This window comes from Condylura cristata, unplaced genomic scaffold (genome assembly GCF_000260355.1).
Source record: "Condylura cristata isolate star-nosed mole 26May11 unplaced genomic scaffold, ConCri1.0 scaffold00011, whole genome shotgun sequence".
In the NCBI taxonomy this organism is placed as follows: Eukaryota; Metazoa; Chordata; class Mammalia; order Eulipotyphla; family Talpidae; genus Condylura; species Condylura cristata.
In genome coordinates this window covers 25,712,769-25,731,481 of record NW_004567112.1, presented here as the reverse complement: position 1 = coordinate 25,731,481, position 18,713 = coordinate 25,712,769, and the positions used below count along the sequence as shown (strand labels likewise).

General features: G+C 36.7%; 1 protein-coding gene across 5 annotated transcripts in view; it reads left to right on the top strand.

The window, feature by feature from the left end:
* The window catches only part of MARCH8 (membrane-associated ring finger (C3HC4) 8, E3 ubiquitin protein ligase), a 90,004-nt gene that overhangs the window by 33,607 nt on the left and 37,684 nt on the right, over positions 1-18,713 (top strand). For 4 of the 5 annotated variants that reach the window (XM_012723825.1, XM_012723821.1, XM_012723822.1 and 1 more), the window contains exon 2: positions 1,443-1,622. The exons of the other annotated variant lie outside the window; for it this stretch is intronic. In XM_012723825.1, the coding sequence (XP_012579279.1) occupies positions 1,521-1,622 (102 nt within the window). In that variant the 5' untranslated portion in view covers positions 1,443-1,520. The remainder of the gene's footprint in view (positions 1-1,442; positions 1,623-18,713) is intronic. 5 annotated transcript variants of the gene reach the window in all.

The window sequence follows — 18,713 nt, the reverse complement described above, 5'->3', positions numbered from 1 at the left end:
CTGGCGGGTCAGGAGAGGTCTGCTGTGCCATGTGGGTCACCTCCTGGGTGGGGATTGAACTCATGCTGAAGCAACTGCTACTCACTTGCAGTGCTGTGCTTTAACCTGCTGTGCCACCAGGGCAGACCTTAAAGTTAATTTTTTTAAACTAAATGTGTCTGACCTAGGAGAGGGATTGCTTCAAGAAAACTTTAGTTCTATTACTTGGAGATGGGGTATATATGAATAGAGTAGTTTTAGGTGACTATAAAGATAGGGATCCAACAAAATCCACCAAAAAATAAAACCCTATCATCTTTGTGTTTTTCTGGCATGGTCTTCCCCAGGCTTGTCATGGGTATGGGCCAATGATGTAATAATGATGACTATACAAGCAGTACCAAAGGCAGCTATTGGCATTTGTACTGAGGCACTGGACGTGGTTAGTTTGACTAATATTCCAAGAGGCCACATGGAGTTTGTGACTTGGGACAAAAAACTTTAATGCATTAGGGATGAAAAAAACTGGTCCTCACTGACTATTGTGATCTCCCAGAGAGTATATGGCAGCTCAGCAGTAAGTAATTGCCTTGTGTCTTATGTAATGTGAACACACTATTCAGATCACTTCTTGGGCAGAGTGCTCCATCTCTTGTCTTCAAAAGTTTAACATGGAATAGGTGATAACTAGATACTGTTATTTTACCTAAGGGCAACCTTTTCATTGTCCCAGGAATGTTTTGATGACCCTCATCTCCCCTGGAACATTCTTTTAGAGCAGGAAATTAACAAACTATAGATCCAGGAGTCAAATAAACACTTTACTTACAGATACAATTTTTTGGAAACATGACATTCTCACTCATTTACATATTCATTATGACTTTGAGCTATAACAGCAAAAATTGAGTCGCTCTAGCAATTATAGTTAGAATGCTGCAAAAATATTTAGTATCTTCTCCTTTATAGGAAGTTTGCCAACAAGTGTTACAGAGTCTAGATGTTTGGAAGGCTGAACATGGATCATACATATCCTAATACTTAATCTTACTACTATATGGATTCAAGGGAAGATTTGCTAAGGAAATATTACTGCTTATTTTAGGATGAAACTTGCTCAAGAGAAAAGTTTAACTTCAAAAATATTCTTATAATCATTAATTGTATGCACTGCTGTGCTTAAAACTTAACTAACCAAACTGTTTCCAGTAATACATGTACCTGATTTACCAGCCTCTTTGAGTTTCTCTCATCTTATTACATGAGAAAAATAATGTTATGATTTGTCCCATAAAGGGAAGCATATCATTCTGGAATACCAAGTATTTATGTCACATATCATCATTTCTTTAAATGTAAGTGACTTATTATTTTATGTATTATGATTTTAAAATATGACCTCTCTGTTGGAAATTTGAAGTGTTTTCACTCATTTAGGTCTTGTCTTTTCTTCTGCCTCTCAGCTTGAAGTCCATGGCCAAAAATGACTCTACCACTAGAGACTCTTTTCCGTAAAGAAGACAACCAGACTGGAGGCTGGGATGAGCATGCCACTGCATCAGATCTCTGCCATTCCACCCCAGGATGCCACCTCTGCTAGAGTCTACAGAAATAAGACCAAAGAAAAAGAGAGGGAAGAGCAGGTGATGGGAGAATACCCTTTTTACTTTCATTAAATATGGTATATAACAAGCTCTGAAAGTCAAGATCTTCTCTGGTAATTACTAAAGTGCACATGATGTGAATAGTTGAGTTCGGAAGAAACTGTCGTTTTTGTTGATTTCTAGATTTTGGTACAAATTGATGCTGCCATGGATTGATTATACAATTATATTTTCATGGGTTATCTCTATTTCTGTTTCTAATGTAACACTGAAAAAAAAGTTGTTTGAACTTTCAAAACATACTGTACAAAAACTTACTTAACCAAAGCATGTATGGTTGCCATATACATACTAGTCTTTGTTTGCTTTAAACAAGTCATAGTTAATGTCCTCGAATGGCTCTTGATCTGGCCTGACAGTTAAATGTGCTTTGGAGTCTAATATTGCCAGTGATGAGGAAGTTCAGGATTACCTAATCCTAGCCAAAGGGGTTAACAGTGCCTTCCTAGAGAAAATGATGACTTTAACAACTAAGTTCTCAGACAGGAGAAATATCACTGCTGATAGTATAAAGATCAGAGCAAGTTGAGTTTGAGTTTGAGGAGACTAAGATAAAGTAACTCGAATATAAGTGTTATACTAAGTAGTGACAAGATAAGAAGTCGGTTAAGTTAGAGCAGTTATATTAAGAATTATTTATATTTTGCAGAAGATTGAATGATCAGATTTATGATCTTAAAATTTTTTGGCTACAGTTTGAAGAGTGAGTTGAATGGGTAATAGGCTAACTAGAGGATTACTTACTGACCTATGTAGGCCTGATTTGGCAAATTTTTTTCTATAAAGGAAAATATTGTGAGATAAATTTTACCACTAAAATAAATTTCACCACTGGAGTTCTGAGGACAAAGAGGGAGGATATTGGTTACTTTGGGATTGAACCTTTACCAAATTGTTGAAAGGGAGGAAGGAGTGGGAGAGAAGGGCTGGGTGGGAAGAAGGAAGGGAGTGAGGAAGGACGGGTTGGAAGGAAAGAAATATTTACCATATGATAAATATTTTATATTTTGTGAACTGTTCACATCTGTTCAGCTCTGCCATTGTAGCCTGAGGAGTTTTTGTTATTTATTATTTATTTATATTTAACATGTTGACTTTATTTGCTTATTACTTATGGTATGTCTTTTTTTTTTGTATAAAAGAGCTGGGTTATAGGCCAGAGATGCAGATGTGTGCATGTGTGCATATTCACCATAGACAAAGTGGGGAGCAGAACAGGTGGATCTGCTGAAATACACTGCTGAGGGGAGCAGTGGGTGAGATAGGAGAGGTCTGCTGCGCCATATGTGGGTCATTTCTCTGGTCGGAGATTGAATTCAGGCCTTAGCAGTGATAGTCCTGACATTTAACCCCTAGGCCACCAGGTAGGCCCCCTAATGGGTTTTAAATACTATTGAATAGAACATTTCTTTTGTCTAGGGTGCTTGCCTACTCCATTTGAGGTTGCTCATTCCCTTTTCAGTGTAGTGTCCAGTTTGGACACCAAGATGGGAATTTCTTGGTGTGTACAAGGAAGCTATACATATTGTTTGAAATAGAGAAAATAAGACAACCAATATTTTAAGCCAGGAAGAAAGATTCTCTTTGCTCTAAAACCTTAGTTCTGCAGATTCACTGTAAATGAATATCCAATAAATAGTTTTAAAAATGATCATAGATCGAGGCATTCAGGAGGGAAGGGAAAAAGGAATGGAGGGGGGAAAGTTGACAATGGGGATAGGAAAGCACAGTAGAATATGGAGGAGCACTGTGGGTACTTTGGTGCTGAAAAAACACCTGAGGAGAGAAATCCTATAATGTGAAAAAAGAAGCAAGGGTGTTTTCAAAAATAAATAAAAATAAAAAATTGATCTATTTGATGAGATTTTAAAGATTTAAATAAACAGCACCAGGCAGCTGTATTCATGGGATTGGGGCTTTGATTGCTGTCAGAAGGGGAGTATCTTGCCCCACTTTGTTGTGAGGAATAGCTTGAATACCCAACGGCAGTGTGACAATTCTGAAGTCAAGAGTGAAGTGGCAATAGTGTCTGAATAGCTGAAATGGGTCTGTAGGGCTCTGTAAAGGCAGCAGCTGCCTCAGCTCTGAAAGGATTGTTTTGTAGGCTTCTGGGGTCTGAAGTGTAGTGCTAGAATTGATTTGAAAGGCAAATTTTTATCTAGGGGAGTCTGTTTTCCTTTATCTAGTTTTCTTGGTTTAGTGAGTTTAAAACAAAATACTTTGGTACATTTCTTACCCTCGTGTGCTTGAGAAAGCACAAGAGGAAGGAAGGAAGCTGTGCAGAGACATCTCTTTCCTTCCAACTCGTCCTTCCTCACTCCCTTCCTTCTTCCCACCCAGCCCTTCTCTCCCACTCCTTCCTCTCTTTCAGCAATTTGGTAAATGTTCAGTCCCAAAGTAACCAATATCCTCCCTCTTTGTCCTCAGAACTCCAGTGGTGTAATTTATTTTAGTGGTGAAATTTATGTTATAATTTCTGGGATAACCTGAGTACAGTTCATTACACTAACAATTTTACTTCTGAATATTTTGAGAGGAATACTGCAGTTTACTTAGCATCAAATAATCTAACATTGACATTTTTACTTATGCTTATTAGATGCATGACTCTGTAGCACCATTACAGGAACCCAATCCTACACTTCTAGGCAAAGTTAATGATTTTTACACAGTACTCAATACAATTGACAAATAAATGAATGATTTAGCTTTAGTGGTTTGGGGATTGCAGTGTAATCCATAAAAGGATATCTCCACTGCTGTTTATTAAATGAGTAAATGTTTCTTATTTTTTTTTTTCTTAGCTCTTTGTAAATATTGGTTCATTACCTTCCAGATCTGGTCTTTATTTAGAAACCTGATGTGGTGGTTATTTGCATTCTGACAAAATGTATTTGTCATAGTTTTTTTGAGGATTTTTTTTTTCTTTTTTGTTTAAGGATTGACTGGTTATGTTGCTATCCTTTATGTCTCTCTGTTTTTTATGGGAGGTTTTCCAACCCGTGTCATTCTTCAATTTTGAAGTCTTTTCTTCTACCTTAAGTAGAAGAAACTGTAGTCTAGTTCTCTTAGGGAGTGCTGTTAAATTTTCATATTTTCTCGGATATTGTATTTTCTCAGATTGATTCCCTTAACTTGGTTCCTTTGGGATTGAACTTTTACCAAATTGCTGTGCTGTGCTGACTCAGTACTGCTGAGTTTTGCTTCTTTGTTGTCCAAGGAAGTTTTTAATTGATCTGTTGCCATCCTGAGTGCTTTTTGATTAATTTCTTATCTGTACTTACTCTTTGTCTTGTGGTTTGACTGGTTCCTTCACGTTTTTTGAGATCATTTTTTTGTTACGTTTTTATTTTATCTTTAAATAACTTCATCGAGATATCATTGACACAGAATAAACAATATATTTAAAGGGTACAGTTTGTTTTATTATGACATATATATGTGTATATATATATTTTCACATGCAAGTATGTCCACAATCAAGAGTGTGAATTTATTTGTCACTCCTCAGAGTTCCTTATTACTCTTTATAATACAGCCCTTCCACCTCTGTTCAACTCTTTCCTGAAACAAACTACTTTCTTTTGCTATAGATCAGTTTGCATTTTGAAGGGTTTGTATGGCTGGAAATTTGGATTATTTGTAGTTTTTGGCTAACGGTAAGGCTGCTATATATAGTTCCTTGTATGGATGTTTATTTCCTTTCTGTTAGCTAAATCCTTAGGAGTGGAACTATATGGGAATTGTATGTCTAACTTCTTAAGAAACTACCAAACAAAATGTACTCTTTCCAAGATAGTTACACCATTTTACATTTGTGCCTGAAGTGTGAGAGTTACAATTCTACATCACCACTAACATTTGGTATAGTCAGTCATTTTAATTTTAGCTACTTACAGGTATATGTTAGTACCTCATTGTGATTTTAATTTGTATTTTCTTCATTAATAATGATGCCACCAATGGTTTCATGTGCTTACTTGCCATCCATGTGTCTTTTTTTGTTAAAGTGTCTATGCAAATCTTTTATTCATTAAAAAAATAAGCTTGAACATTCTCTTTATGTTCTAGATAGTAGTCCTTTATCATTATGTGTATTCTGTAAGTGTTTTTCTCTGTCTCTGGATTATCTTCATTCTCCCTCTCCAGTGTCTTGACGACCAGAGTTTTTAATTTTGTCTGTCGTATTATACTTTTGTGCTTTATACCTTTTGTGTGTATGTGTGTGTTTTAAGACTTATTTATTTATGCATACAGAATTGGGGTACAGGCCAGAGGTGCAGGGGCAGGGTGCAGGGGCAGTGAGAGGATTCACCAGAGTCTGAGAGGGGAGCTGAGCAGGTAGATCAACAAAGTACATTACTGAGGGGAGCAAGGGGCAGGTTAGGAGAGGTCTGCTGTGCCATGTGATCACCTCCTGGGGTGGGGATTGAACTAATGTTGAAGTGGCTTTAACTTCTTAGTGCTGTGCTTTAACCCTTTGCACCACCAGGAAGGGCCCACCTTTTATGTTTTATTGAGACTGCTTTGCCTAACCCTTGTTTGAAAATAATAGTTTCTGTTTTTTTTTTTTTAAAGAAATTTCATAGTTTTCTTTTCACTTTTGAGGGTCAATGATCCATTTAAAACTAATTCTCATATGTTGTGTGAAATGTATATCCATTTGTCATTTTCTCTATTTATGACCACTCATTTGTCCCAGTAACATTTATTGAATAGACTGTCTTTTCCCCATTGCATTACCTTAATTCAGTTGCCCATAGATGTGTATATTCATGTCTGGATGCTTCTCTTCTGTTCCTTTGGTCTGTTTGCCTTTGTTTACACCAATTCCACAATGTCATGAATTCTCTTATGGTAAGTCTTGAACATCAGATAGTTTCTTTTTAAAATTTGTCTGCCTTAAGGTTTTTTTTTTGCATCTCCATATGAATTTAAGCATCAGATTGTCAGTTTTTACACAGAAAAAGTTTGCTGGGATATTTTTGGGATTATTGTTATCTGAAACTCATTTTGGTGGAGAACTGACATTTTAGCAACCTTGCATCTTGACACACCTTGAACAAGGTGTTTCCTCTTTAAGTATTGCTTAATTTCTCTCAGCATTGTAGAGTCAGTGTATAGATCTTATACATCCTTTGTCAGATTTATCCCTGGGTATTTTATATTTTTGATTCTGTTATAAATGATCCTGTTTTTCAAACTTTTAATTCCTGTTATTTAGTGCTAGTACATATGTAGAAATAAAACTGGCTTTTGTTTATTGATCTTGGATCCCATAATTTTTCTAAACTCACTGGTTCTACAAAGTTTTTTGTAGATTCCATTGCATTTTCTACATTGGTGATTGTGTTATTTGTGAATAAACTGTCCAATTCTATCTTCCTCTTGCACTAGTGAAAACTTCTGCTACATTGAAAAGGAGTGATGAGAGTAGATGTCTCATGTTCCTCATCTTACGGGGAAAGCATTCATTCTTTCAACATTAAGTGTGTTGTATGATTCTGTTTTTAGATATCCTTTATCAGGTTGAGGAAGTTCTCAGTTTTCTCAGGATTTTGATCAGAAATAGTATATAGATTTTGTCAAAATAGTGTATGGTTTTTTTCTGTTCTTGATGAAGATGAACAGATATGTTACTAGTTATGGACAAATTTCTGCTTAGTAATAACTTTTGCAGTAGGAGAGAGAGTCCAGTGTGAACTGAACTCAACTTGTTTTATCTGGAGGTGACTAGGTTTTTTTAAAAGGAGAATGAGGTGGAGTGAGGAGGAGGAACCAAAGGGGAAAAGATTGGGGTCTTGAGCAGAGTCAAGGAAATAGAAATTTACAGAAAGCTGGAAAGGAGTTTGGTCAATGTAGTTAAACCATCTGAGTGCATTAATGGTGCTTACTGAAGTTAGGCCCTTGTTCTCCCATAGAAACTGAGAGGCAGAGGCTCTCTTTTCAGGTGTTGATTGAAACAAACAGTAAATTTCTTTTGGCAACCTTGAGTTTTCTCATGTAGGAGTGTAACAAGAATGTATCATCATCCTAGGAACATAACCATGAGAGGTTAGAAACTATGCTAGTGTTTGTTCAAGTCCCTTAGTGTAGGGGTTTGGATGCAGTCATTATGTGTCAGCAGTGTTAGTCTACTGAGACAGTCATATGGTTTTTTTTTTTTTTTGGTTTGTGTATTAGTCATAGATCTCCAGAGAGACAGAACCAAACAGGATATCTCTGTATCCATCTATCAATCCTTCTATGTATGAATGAGGAGACTTATTATGGGAATTGGCTCACATGATTATGCAGGCCTGGACATACTGCCACCTGCAACCTACATCTGCTGCTTTGCCGAGAATCAGGGAAGTTGCTAGTGTTACTCAGATCCAAAGGTCTGAGAACCAGGAGAGTTAGTGATCATAGTCCTATTCTGATCCCAAAGGTCCAAATGCAAAGGCTTGAGAATTAGGAGCACTGATAACCCGAGGTCAGCAGAAGATGGATGTCCTAGTTGAAGAAAAGAGAGTAAAGGTGACTCTTCTTTACCTTGTTGTTCTAGTCAGGCCCATTGATGCCTGGATGTGTTTACTAGCTATTTGGGCTTCTCTTACCTAAAAATCAAGTTGACCCCAAAAAGTAACTGTTGCAGTTTGTTAATATAAGTACAATGATTGATTATTTTGAATGTTAAACAACTCTATTATAATTCCTGGTAATAAACTACACATATGATCTATGATACTTTTATGTGTTGTTGGCTTTACATTGCTAAAATTTTGCCTACATTTTTTTATCTGTGTTCAAAAGATATTAATATACAGTTTTCTTTGATTTGTAGTAATTCCTTTGATTTTGTTTTAAGAATAATACTGGTTTTATTCATTGATAAAATTATTTTCTCATCTTTAATATTTGAAGTTTTAAATAGGATTGGTATTGTATTTCTTCCTTAAGGGTTGGTAGAATTAAGTGTGAAACTGTCTGGGTCTAGAAATTTATTGTGAGAAAGTTTTAAACTGTGGCTTTGTATCTTTTAATTTTAAATTTTATGAAATCTTCTTTTTACTAACATTTTACAAACTCTGAAGCTACATTAAAAAAATAAACATTGAGAATGATGCCCCCTTATCCACCATTAATTCTACAAGCCAAGGAGGCCCTGCTGATAAATAATGTACTTTTTTCTTTTGTTGTTTTTAGTGAGGCTGAAAATGGATCCCTTAAGTTCTGCCAGTTGTATATGCCAGATACATTACTCATTAGCTTTTATATGCATAAATGAGAACAACCAAACTGGTGCTTGCTTGGCGCATATGTGTGTGTGTGTGAGTATGTGTGTAAGATCTGGAAATTAAGGATCAGAAAATTTATGTATTCATTTTTGCAAAGCTTTGTGCTAAAGTACTGTTTTTAAATTTCCTTATTGTGATAAATGTTGTTTGTATCAGTTGGACTGCGTTTAGCTGAAAGAATCAGAAAGTCTCTGTGCAGCTGGCTTAAACAACATAGGATTGTTTACTTCATGTAATTAGGAGGCACAAAGTGAGGCTATGTCGTGATTGGTTAATTCACTGCTTCATCTCTGTCATCTAGGAGTTACGTTCTGTCCATGATATCCTCATATTCTCGGTTTTTTTTTTTTTTTTAATTACTTTGGCATAAGGAGAGCCTCTTAAGTAAGTGGTTCTGGGAAAATTGGGCTGCCACATGCAAAACGATAAAACTAGATTGTGATTTCTCACCACATACACAAAACAACTCAAAATGTATAAAAGATTTGGATATATCTGGAAACCATAGAATACTTAGAAAAAAACATAGGCAAAACACTCCATGACACACATCATAGACACATCTTCACAGATTCATTTCTAAGAGCAAGGAAAACAAAGGAGAAAATAAACAACTAGTACTGTATAAAACTAAATGCTTCTGTACAGTGAAAGAGACAGTGAACAAACCAAAGGGGCATGCTACTGGAGGGGAGAAAATATTTACACAGTATACATCTGACAAGGGATTGATAATGAAGATCTACAAAGCCCTTATACAACTCAACAAAAAGAAAACAAATAACCTAATCAAAAAATAGATGGATAGCCAACAGATATATGAAAAAGTGCTCATCATCATGTGTCATGGAAATGAAAATCAAATTCACAATGAGAGACCCCCCCTGTGAGAATGGCTTATATTAAACAAAAGAAAAGAAAAGAAAAGAAAAGAAAAGAAAAGAAAAGAAAAGAAAAGAAAAGAAAAGAAAAGAAAAGAAAAGCTGGCAGGGATGTGGAGAAAAAGAAACCCTAGTATACCATTGGTGGGAATATAAGGTTTAGCCCCTGTGGAAAGAAATGTAAAAATTCCTCAAAAGGCTAAAAATCAGTTTACCATATGACAGCAGTCCCATTCCTAGGAATATCTATCCAATGAGCACAAAAACACTTAATTTGAAAAGAAATCTGCACTCTGATATTTATAGCAGCACTTTTTACTATACCAAGATATGGAAACAAACTAAATGACCTAGAGCACATGAATGGATCAAGAAGTGGTCATAGACATAATGGAATGTTACTCAGCAATCACAAATTTTAAATTCTTAGCATTTGCAGCAACATATTCTATGTGAAGTGAGCCAGAAGGAGAAAGATAAATACAGAACGGTCTTGTTTATATGTGAATCTTGAGAGAACAAAGTATCAGATAGACTGTAACACTGATCCTCAAAAGCAGTCGCTAAATCTGAGACACCCAGGAGAGATGGAAAAAGAGAGGGGAGAGTAAAGAAACAGGGTAGAGGGGAATGTAATGGAGTGTGGTGGAGGACTGTGGGCACTTTGGTGCTAGAAAGACTATGGTGATTGTACCTGAGGGGAGAAATACTGTGAAAAAAGGAACAAGGATATATATATATATCCTCACCACTATCCCTATCCTCCCATGGTCGGTCTTCCTCTTCCCTCTTCACCTCTGAGCCCTGACTTTTTGTTTTCAGTGTTCACTAGTTTTTTAAAAATATTTTACTGTTTTTAGTGATCGGTTCTGTGAATATCCAGCATTTGTCTTTGTCATTTCTGACTTACGGTATTACAAGTAATTCCCTTTGCCTTTCAATTAACATTTCTTCCTTCCCTAAAGCAGAATAGTATTCCATTGTGTGCACATACCACATCATCTTCATCCAGTCCTTAGTCAGTGAGCACTTAGATTGTTTCTATGTCTTAGTTATTGTAAATAATGTTGCCATAAGTGTTATAGAGCATATAAATTTTGAGTTGTTGGTTCCATATTCTCAGATAGATGGCCAAAATTGGAATGACTGGGTCATAGTGTATTTCCATTTTTGGAATTTTAAGGTAAATTTTCAGTATTGTTAATTAATAAAGGCTGTTTGGATTATGCTTCTTCTTGAGTGAACTTTGATAGTTTGTGGCTTTTCATTGAATTGGTAGGTTTCATTGCCAAATTTATTGGTATAAAGTTATATTTAATTTTCTCAGTCCATCTCTTTGGGCTGGTATAATAAATACCTCAGACAGCGTAGTTTAAACTAACAGAAGTTTATTTCTCACAGTTCTAGAGGTTAGAAGTGCCAGACTAGATAATGCTAGCATGATCAGGTGATGGTGTTCTTTCAAGTCACAGACATCTTGTTGCATCCTCCCATGGTAGAGGGACAAGGGTGGTTTTCCAGTGCTTCCTTTATAAGGACATTAATCCATTCATGACCAATTCAATCTGTAACGCCCTGTTTCCTAATACCAAAAACACTGGACATTAGGTATTAGCATATGGATATAAAATTGGGAGCAAACATTCAACCTGTAGAGCTTACTATTCTTTTAATATGTTTATAATCTGTAGTGATTCTGAGACTGAGATGATACATGATATCATCATGTATGTCTTCACTTTTGTTCTATTAGTTTGAGTCTTTTCCTGATCACTGGCTAATGTTTTAACAATTTTATTCCTCTTCTCAAATAATTCTTTTGGTTTTATAGATTTTCTCCATTGTCATTCTCTTTCCTACTTCTTTGGTTTCTGTTTTGATATTTATTATTTCTTTTGAGAAATAATTTCTTTGAGATATTTCTGTCTTTTCAGTTAATTTGTTCTTCTTTTTCTAGTTTAAGGTAGAAGCCAAGGTTATCTCTCTTATTTTCTAACATAGGTATTCAGTGATTATGAAGTTCCCAAGTTCTGCTTTTGTGACACCCCAAAAATTCTGCTCTGTTTGCATTTCATTTTCATTCAGTTCAAAGTACTTTCTAATTTCATTGGGTTATTTTTTAAGTATCGGATTTAATTTCCAAAATTTCAGGACTTTCCAGAGATCTTGCTCTTATTGGTTTGTGACTTAATTCAGTTTTGATCACAAAACATGTTTTGGATAACTTAAGTTCTTTTAAATTTACTGAGGGTTGTTTCATGATGTGGAATCTGACCTCTTCTGGTAAATGTCCTGGCTGTACGTCAGAAGAAATCATATTCCATTGTTGTTAGATGGAATGCTCTGTAAGCAAGGTCAGATCTATTTTACTCTGCTGTATATTGGCAGTTTTCTTTTATTAGTTGAAAGAGTGATAGTGAAATTGCTGATTATTGTTGTAGATTTGTATATTTCTTCTTATAGTTACTCCAGTTTTGTTTTATGTATTTGATGCTATTTATTAGGTGTGTACACATTTAGAATTGTTTCGTCTTGATAAATTTACTCCCCAGGCCCTCCCTGCTTGTGCAGCAGATTAAAGCACAGCACTAAGAAGCTAAAGCCACTTCCGCATGAGTTCCATCCCTGCCTGCCCTGGAGGTAATCCACATGGCACAGCAGACCTCTCCTGACCTGCCCACTGCTCCCCTCAGCAGTGATCTGTCTGCTCTGGGCCTACTCTGTCTCTGGTGAATCCTCTCACTGCCCCTGCACCTCTAGCCTGTACCCCAATTCTGTATGCACAAATAAATCTTTAAAAAAAATTTTACTCCCTAGTTACTGTGAAATAATTATCTTTGTCCTTTGTGATGATATTCTTTGCACCTAAGTCTACTTTGTTTGATCAGTAAACTTTACTCCAGCTATCATTTGGTTAGTATTAGTGTGGTGTCAATCTTTCTATCTTTTGTTTTTCTTCTGTTGTTAAAATACGCTTCATGTAAGCAGCATATTTATCCAGTATGACTGTTTTTGCTCTTTATTTGGATGTTTTTATCTAAGATTATTGATATAGTTAGGTTAAAATTCCCCATTTTGTTTTTTATTGTCCAGTCTTTCATGGTACCCTTTTTATCCTGTTTTAAAAAGCTGTGTATTTTAGGGGTCCTCCCTGTTGGCATAAGGATTAAAGTATCAGTGCTATTAAACTATCACCAGGTACTGCAGCATGAGTTAGATCTGTGGCCATGGTGCAGCAGACCTCTCCTGTCTTACTTTAGCAGTGGATTTCAGTCAATTTGCCTATTCTGCTCTCTACTTTGTCTCTTGTGAATCCTCTCATCCCCTGCACCTGTGACCCCAGTTCTTGTATGTGTAAATAAAATAAATCTTTACAAAATACAATATTTAAAAATATTTAATATTTTCTACATTGTTAGCTTATAAGCTATAATTTTTAATTTTTTATAGGAGAACAGAAGTATAGGCCAGAGGTGAAGTTTTGAGAGGATTCACTATAGACAGCAGTGTGTTAACTGAGCCAGAGAGGTCTATTTTATACCAGTGGGTTAGCTGCGTATTGAAATCAAGCCACAGAAGTGATAGCTTTGAGATTTAACCCTTAGGCCACTAGGGAGACCCCTCACCCTTAGGTTTTTCTCCCTCCCTTATGCTATATTTTATTGTTTAGGGTCTACAGTATTTATTTTTAACTTGTCATGGCCTACTTTCAAGTGATGTACTGTTTCAAGTATGTTATAAGAACCTTACAAAGGGCCCTCCCTAGTGGTGCAGTGGTTTAAAGCACAGCACTAGGAAGCTAAAGCCACTTTAGCACCAGTCGATCCCCGCTGCGGAGGTGACCCACATGGCGAGGCAGACCTCTCCTTACCCACCCACTGCTTCCCTCAGCAGTGTACTTTATCAGTTAGCCTATTCTCTTCCCCACTCTGTCTCTGGTGAATCCTCTCACCACCTCTGCACCTCTGGCCTGTACCCATAAATAAATATCTCTTAAAAAAAAATCCAAAGAGTTATATTACTCATGTTAGTCAATACTGTACTCTTTTGTATACCTGACATATTTTGAAAAGATCACCTCAGAGCTGTTCAAGTGATAATATTTTGAGGCATATCCATTGTACTTTTATCTCTTAATTATTCTGTTAGGTAATTTATTCCTTTTAAGATTATAAAAACTTAATGTAAAGAACCGAGAGAAAACACCTCATTTAACTGCCAGTTTAATGCTTGAATCTGCTCTGTATCATCATGGCAAGCTTATTCTTGGGGTCCCTTTAGGATATCTCCTGTGGTGCTGACACACAACTTTCCACGGCAGTTCTATTCTTTTTTGACTTGCCAGGGATTTAAGATCTAGTAACTGGCAAACTGTGTAGCTTTCTCTTCTTGACAGTCCTGCCCTTTTCTAAACCCAGAAACCAGCAGTCTTGTTCTGCTGGAAAACATCCTTTGTTTCATATATTAAATTAAAGTTGAATCTCCAAATTTCTGATTATTTTCTTTCAGATTAATCATAGTTTCTTCTTAAAAGTATATTTAAATATAGTTTAAATATGCTCATATTTAAAATATGCCTATCTTATATTACTGCCTTTTATTAGATGTCATCCTCTGTGTAATCATTTGTATAGCTTCTTGAATCATCTACTTTACCTGCAAGAGCCCCAAGAGATTAATATTCTCCTACCTAGAAACTAGGATTTCTTTTGTCACCTGTTTACCATTCCTGGGTCCCTGGAGTGATATTTTTCAAGCCTGCTTCCAAGCACGTTTTTCCTGTCTGGTAATTAAATCTATCACTATATAACATTTTGGGAGTTAGTAGTAGTTTGCTCAGGTACATGCAGAAAATTACAGCAGACTTGAATGGTCGAGAACCAAAAATCGCTTGTTTCCTGCCTTGTAAGACTTGCTTTCTTTGAGAATACAGAAACTTATTAATGTCTTTGTACAGAAAAAAAAAAAACTTACTGTCAAACATTAAATACAAGTTGATCAGTTTGAACATTGTCTTTTGCGTTCATAGATTTTAAAGGTTAACTGCAGATAAAATTATGAACCACCTCAGTTTTATCTTATTTAAAAGAGTCAAACACCAACAGCACTGGTTATGATTATTTCAGCTATTATTATTGGTTTACCTTTCCCAAAATATTGTCACAGGAATGTTAAGTGAGTAAGGGTTCAGTATTTATTTCTTGTATACAGGTGGAAGCATGCTAAGAAAGACTGTAGCTGACCTCTGTTATGTTGGCCTGGTTTGCTGGGTAAGAGTTCATGTGACGTAGGTAAATGCAAGTCTAGTTTGGTTCTGTGCTCAGTGAAGCATTTACATTTGGTTTCAGTCTGTTGAATTTAAGTCAGAGATGGTGCCAGAGGCATTTGTGTTCCTGCCACTGCAGGACTCAGTGGTTGTGGTTTGTCTCCTATGTGAATAAAACAGCTAAATGGCAGATACTTTTTTCAAATTTTCTGTTACTGTTAACAAGATGAAAACTGCCCAAATTTGCCTTTTTTTTTTTTTTTTAAGATTTGTTTATTTGTACATACAGAACTGGGGTACAGGCCAGAGGCTCAGGGGCGGTGAGATGCTTCACCAGAGACAGAGTGGGGAGCAGAACAGGCAGGTCTATGAAGTACACTGCTGAGGGGAGCAGTGGGCGGGTGAGGAGAGGTCTGCCATGCCATGTGGTCACCTCTGGGGCAGGCGGGAATCGAACTCATGCGGAAGCGGCTTTGGATTCTCAGTGCTGTGCTTTCCAGGGAGGGCCCCAAATTTGCTTTTTAATGCAGTTTTAAAGAAGTAATGCCACACATTTGTCCCATCATGGTTGTTTGTAGCTTTTATTTGTGATATCAAGATAACTCCTTTATTTTACACAAACACGAAATGTGCAAAGAGAAATACCTTAGCAATGGTCACTTTACGTATTATTTGCCCCCTCGTGCTATTTTAGTTCCTTAAAACATGCTTTCATATGAATATATGAATATAAATATACTGCAGAATTTATTCTTCCATTCATTTATGTATAAGCAAGTAACTAGAATTAAAGACCTGGAGAACCCTGTCCTCAAGGAGCCTGTGATCTAGCAGGGAGACTGGAAGAGCTGTGTCTCAGAGTACAGTGACCACTGCTAGCACCTTCACAGAGCATTGCTATGATTGGGTAGGCACTTTTTTGGTTTGTTTGTTTATTCTACTTCTGCTTGGGATTTAGGTGTGCCTTTTCCATTTGAGAACCATGACATTCTATTTCTTTTGATTGATTATTTTTTATTTAAGTAATATTGGCTTACAGCACTGTATATGATTTAGGGATATGATTTCACACCTCTTTAGATGCATATTGCCACATCCACCAAAGAAACACCATTTGCCCTCCATTAGGACTCTTCTGCACTTCACTTCTAAGCTCCATCTTACCCCGCTGGTGGCTTGAGTTCTACAGAGAGAGTTCTAGGGCTTGTTTTGGCTTAGTTTTGTCTACCATGCCTTTCTTTACTGGAAAATCCTCACCCATTATTTCCTTAAATATTGTTTCCCCCCTTTCTCTTCATTCTCCCTCTCTGGGAATAAAACTCCTGTGTCTGCCATTCTATTTGACTCTCTATATGTTGCACTCTAGGTAATTTCTTCAGTGTTCTTTTTCTACTTATTATCTCTTTCCTTAGCCAGGTCTAGTCCTACCATTGAGATTTTCATTTTAATATCTACAGGTTTTTATTGCATACTTTGTTTTTCATATGCTCCTGTTCTTTCAGTGTGTTTTTTAAAAAATATTTTATTTATTTATGCATATAGAACTGGGGTACAGGCCAGAGGTGCAGCAGCCATGTGAGAATTCACCAGAAACAGAGTGGGGAGCAGAACAGACAGATCAGTGAAGTACACTGCTGAGGGGAGCAGCTGGTGGGTCAGGAGAGGTCTGCAGCAACATGTGGGTCACCTGCAGGGTGGGGGATAGAACTCATGCTGAAGTGGTCATGTCCAGCTTTGCAGTGCTGCGCTCCAACATGCTATGCCACCAGGGAGGGTCCTCATTGTGTTTTTTAATTTTACTTTTTTTTCTGTGGACATACAATTCAAGTTCCTTTCCTTACTTTGCATGTTTTCCTGCACTGGGCCCTTGGGAAATTTTCTTCTGTGTTTTTGATTTTGACTATATATTGTATTTTGTATATTTTATCCATGATTTTTGTTTGACTATGGGATTGGGCATTTTATTTTTGGGGGGCAGCTCAGTTTCTCCAGTGTACTATAAATTATATGTGTGTGTGTGTGTGTGTGTGTATGTAAAAGCAATTTTGTTTTAAATATTACTTAAAATTCCAGACATGTTGCAGTAAATACACTTTCTACATATCTCTTTAGTAAGTGGAGATATGTAGTCATCTGTTAATTATTCACTTCACATGTGGGCATTTTTTTTATTATTTAAACACATTAAAAAAAGATTTATTTATTTATGCATACAGAACTGGGGTACAGACCAGAGTTGCAGGGGTGGTGTGAGGCTGCACCAGAGACAGAGTGGGGAGCACAAAAGGCCGACTTTTGAAGTACACTGCTGCGGGTAACAGCGGGTGGGTCAGGAGAGGTTTGCTGCACCATATCGGTCACCTCCAAGGTTGAGGATCGAACTCATGCTGAAGTGGCTTTAGCTTCTTAGTGCTGTGCTTTAACCCACTGCGCCACCAGGGAGGGCCCACATGTGACCATTTTTATAGTATCTCTATAGGTGAAACAACCACTAAGGATTTGTCTTATTTAATTAACATTACACCTACTTAAATTTACTTTGTAAAGCCACTGTTCTTGTAAGGGCTTTACAAATATTAATGAACTGAATTCATTTGTGACTCATATGAACACTATGAACAGGAACTAGTACTGGTATCTTCTTTTATAGGCTAGGCACAGAATGATTGTGAGCATTGTCCAAGGTTCCATGATTAGCAGTAATGTGCTAGAATTGGTTCTCAGACCTGAGTTCTTCACTCTTGCTCTTCAGAGAATGCTCAGCCAGTCACTCAGTTCTAAATTTTCCAACCACATATCCCTCTTCAAACACTCTCTCTAGCTCCACTCCCACAGATTTTTTCTTAAGATTTATTTATTTATATATACAGAACTGGGGTACAAGCCAGAGGTACAAAGGCAGTGAAAGAGTTCACCAGAGACAGAGTGGGGAGCAGAACAGACAGATCAATGAAGCTGAGGGGAGCAGTAGGTGAGACAGGAGAGGTCTGCTGTGCCATGTGGATCACCTCCAGGGTGGGGATCAAACTTGCACTGAAGCAGCTGTGTCTACCTTGCAGTGCTCATCCTAACCCATTATGTTACCAGGGAGGGCCCCCCACAGCTTTTAATACATCCATACTGAGCCTGATTCAGATACTTGAGAAGTACCTTTGATGCTTGTTGCATTGTAGAATATTTTATATCACTTTTATGCCACTTTTTCATAGGTGATTAGCTGTCATTACCTCTTTCATTCAGTCCTTTTTTATTTTACATTTTTTATTTTATAATTTTTTTTTACATTACTCTTTATTTTGTACATTTTTCCACCTTAGTTGTAATCACTGTGCACTTCCCACCACCACTTCACCCATCAACAAGATCACATGGGAAAGAGCACATGGGACTATGGTTATGGCTCATTCAGTCCTCTTAGTGCTGATTTATTTATTTTTGCATGTCTGCTTGTAGTAAATATGTAATAGACAATAGGCAATATGTAAATAGACAGTGGGAACACTTAATAACTATTTTATTTTTTTTGCTTCAAGGCATTAAATTTGTATTAAGCTTAAGCTGAGTAAAGCATAAGAGTGTGTTTTATTATCTGTGTCATCAACATTTGTAAGTAGAACATATCCAAATTGTGGAAGACATATTT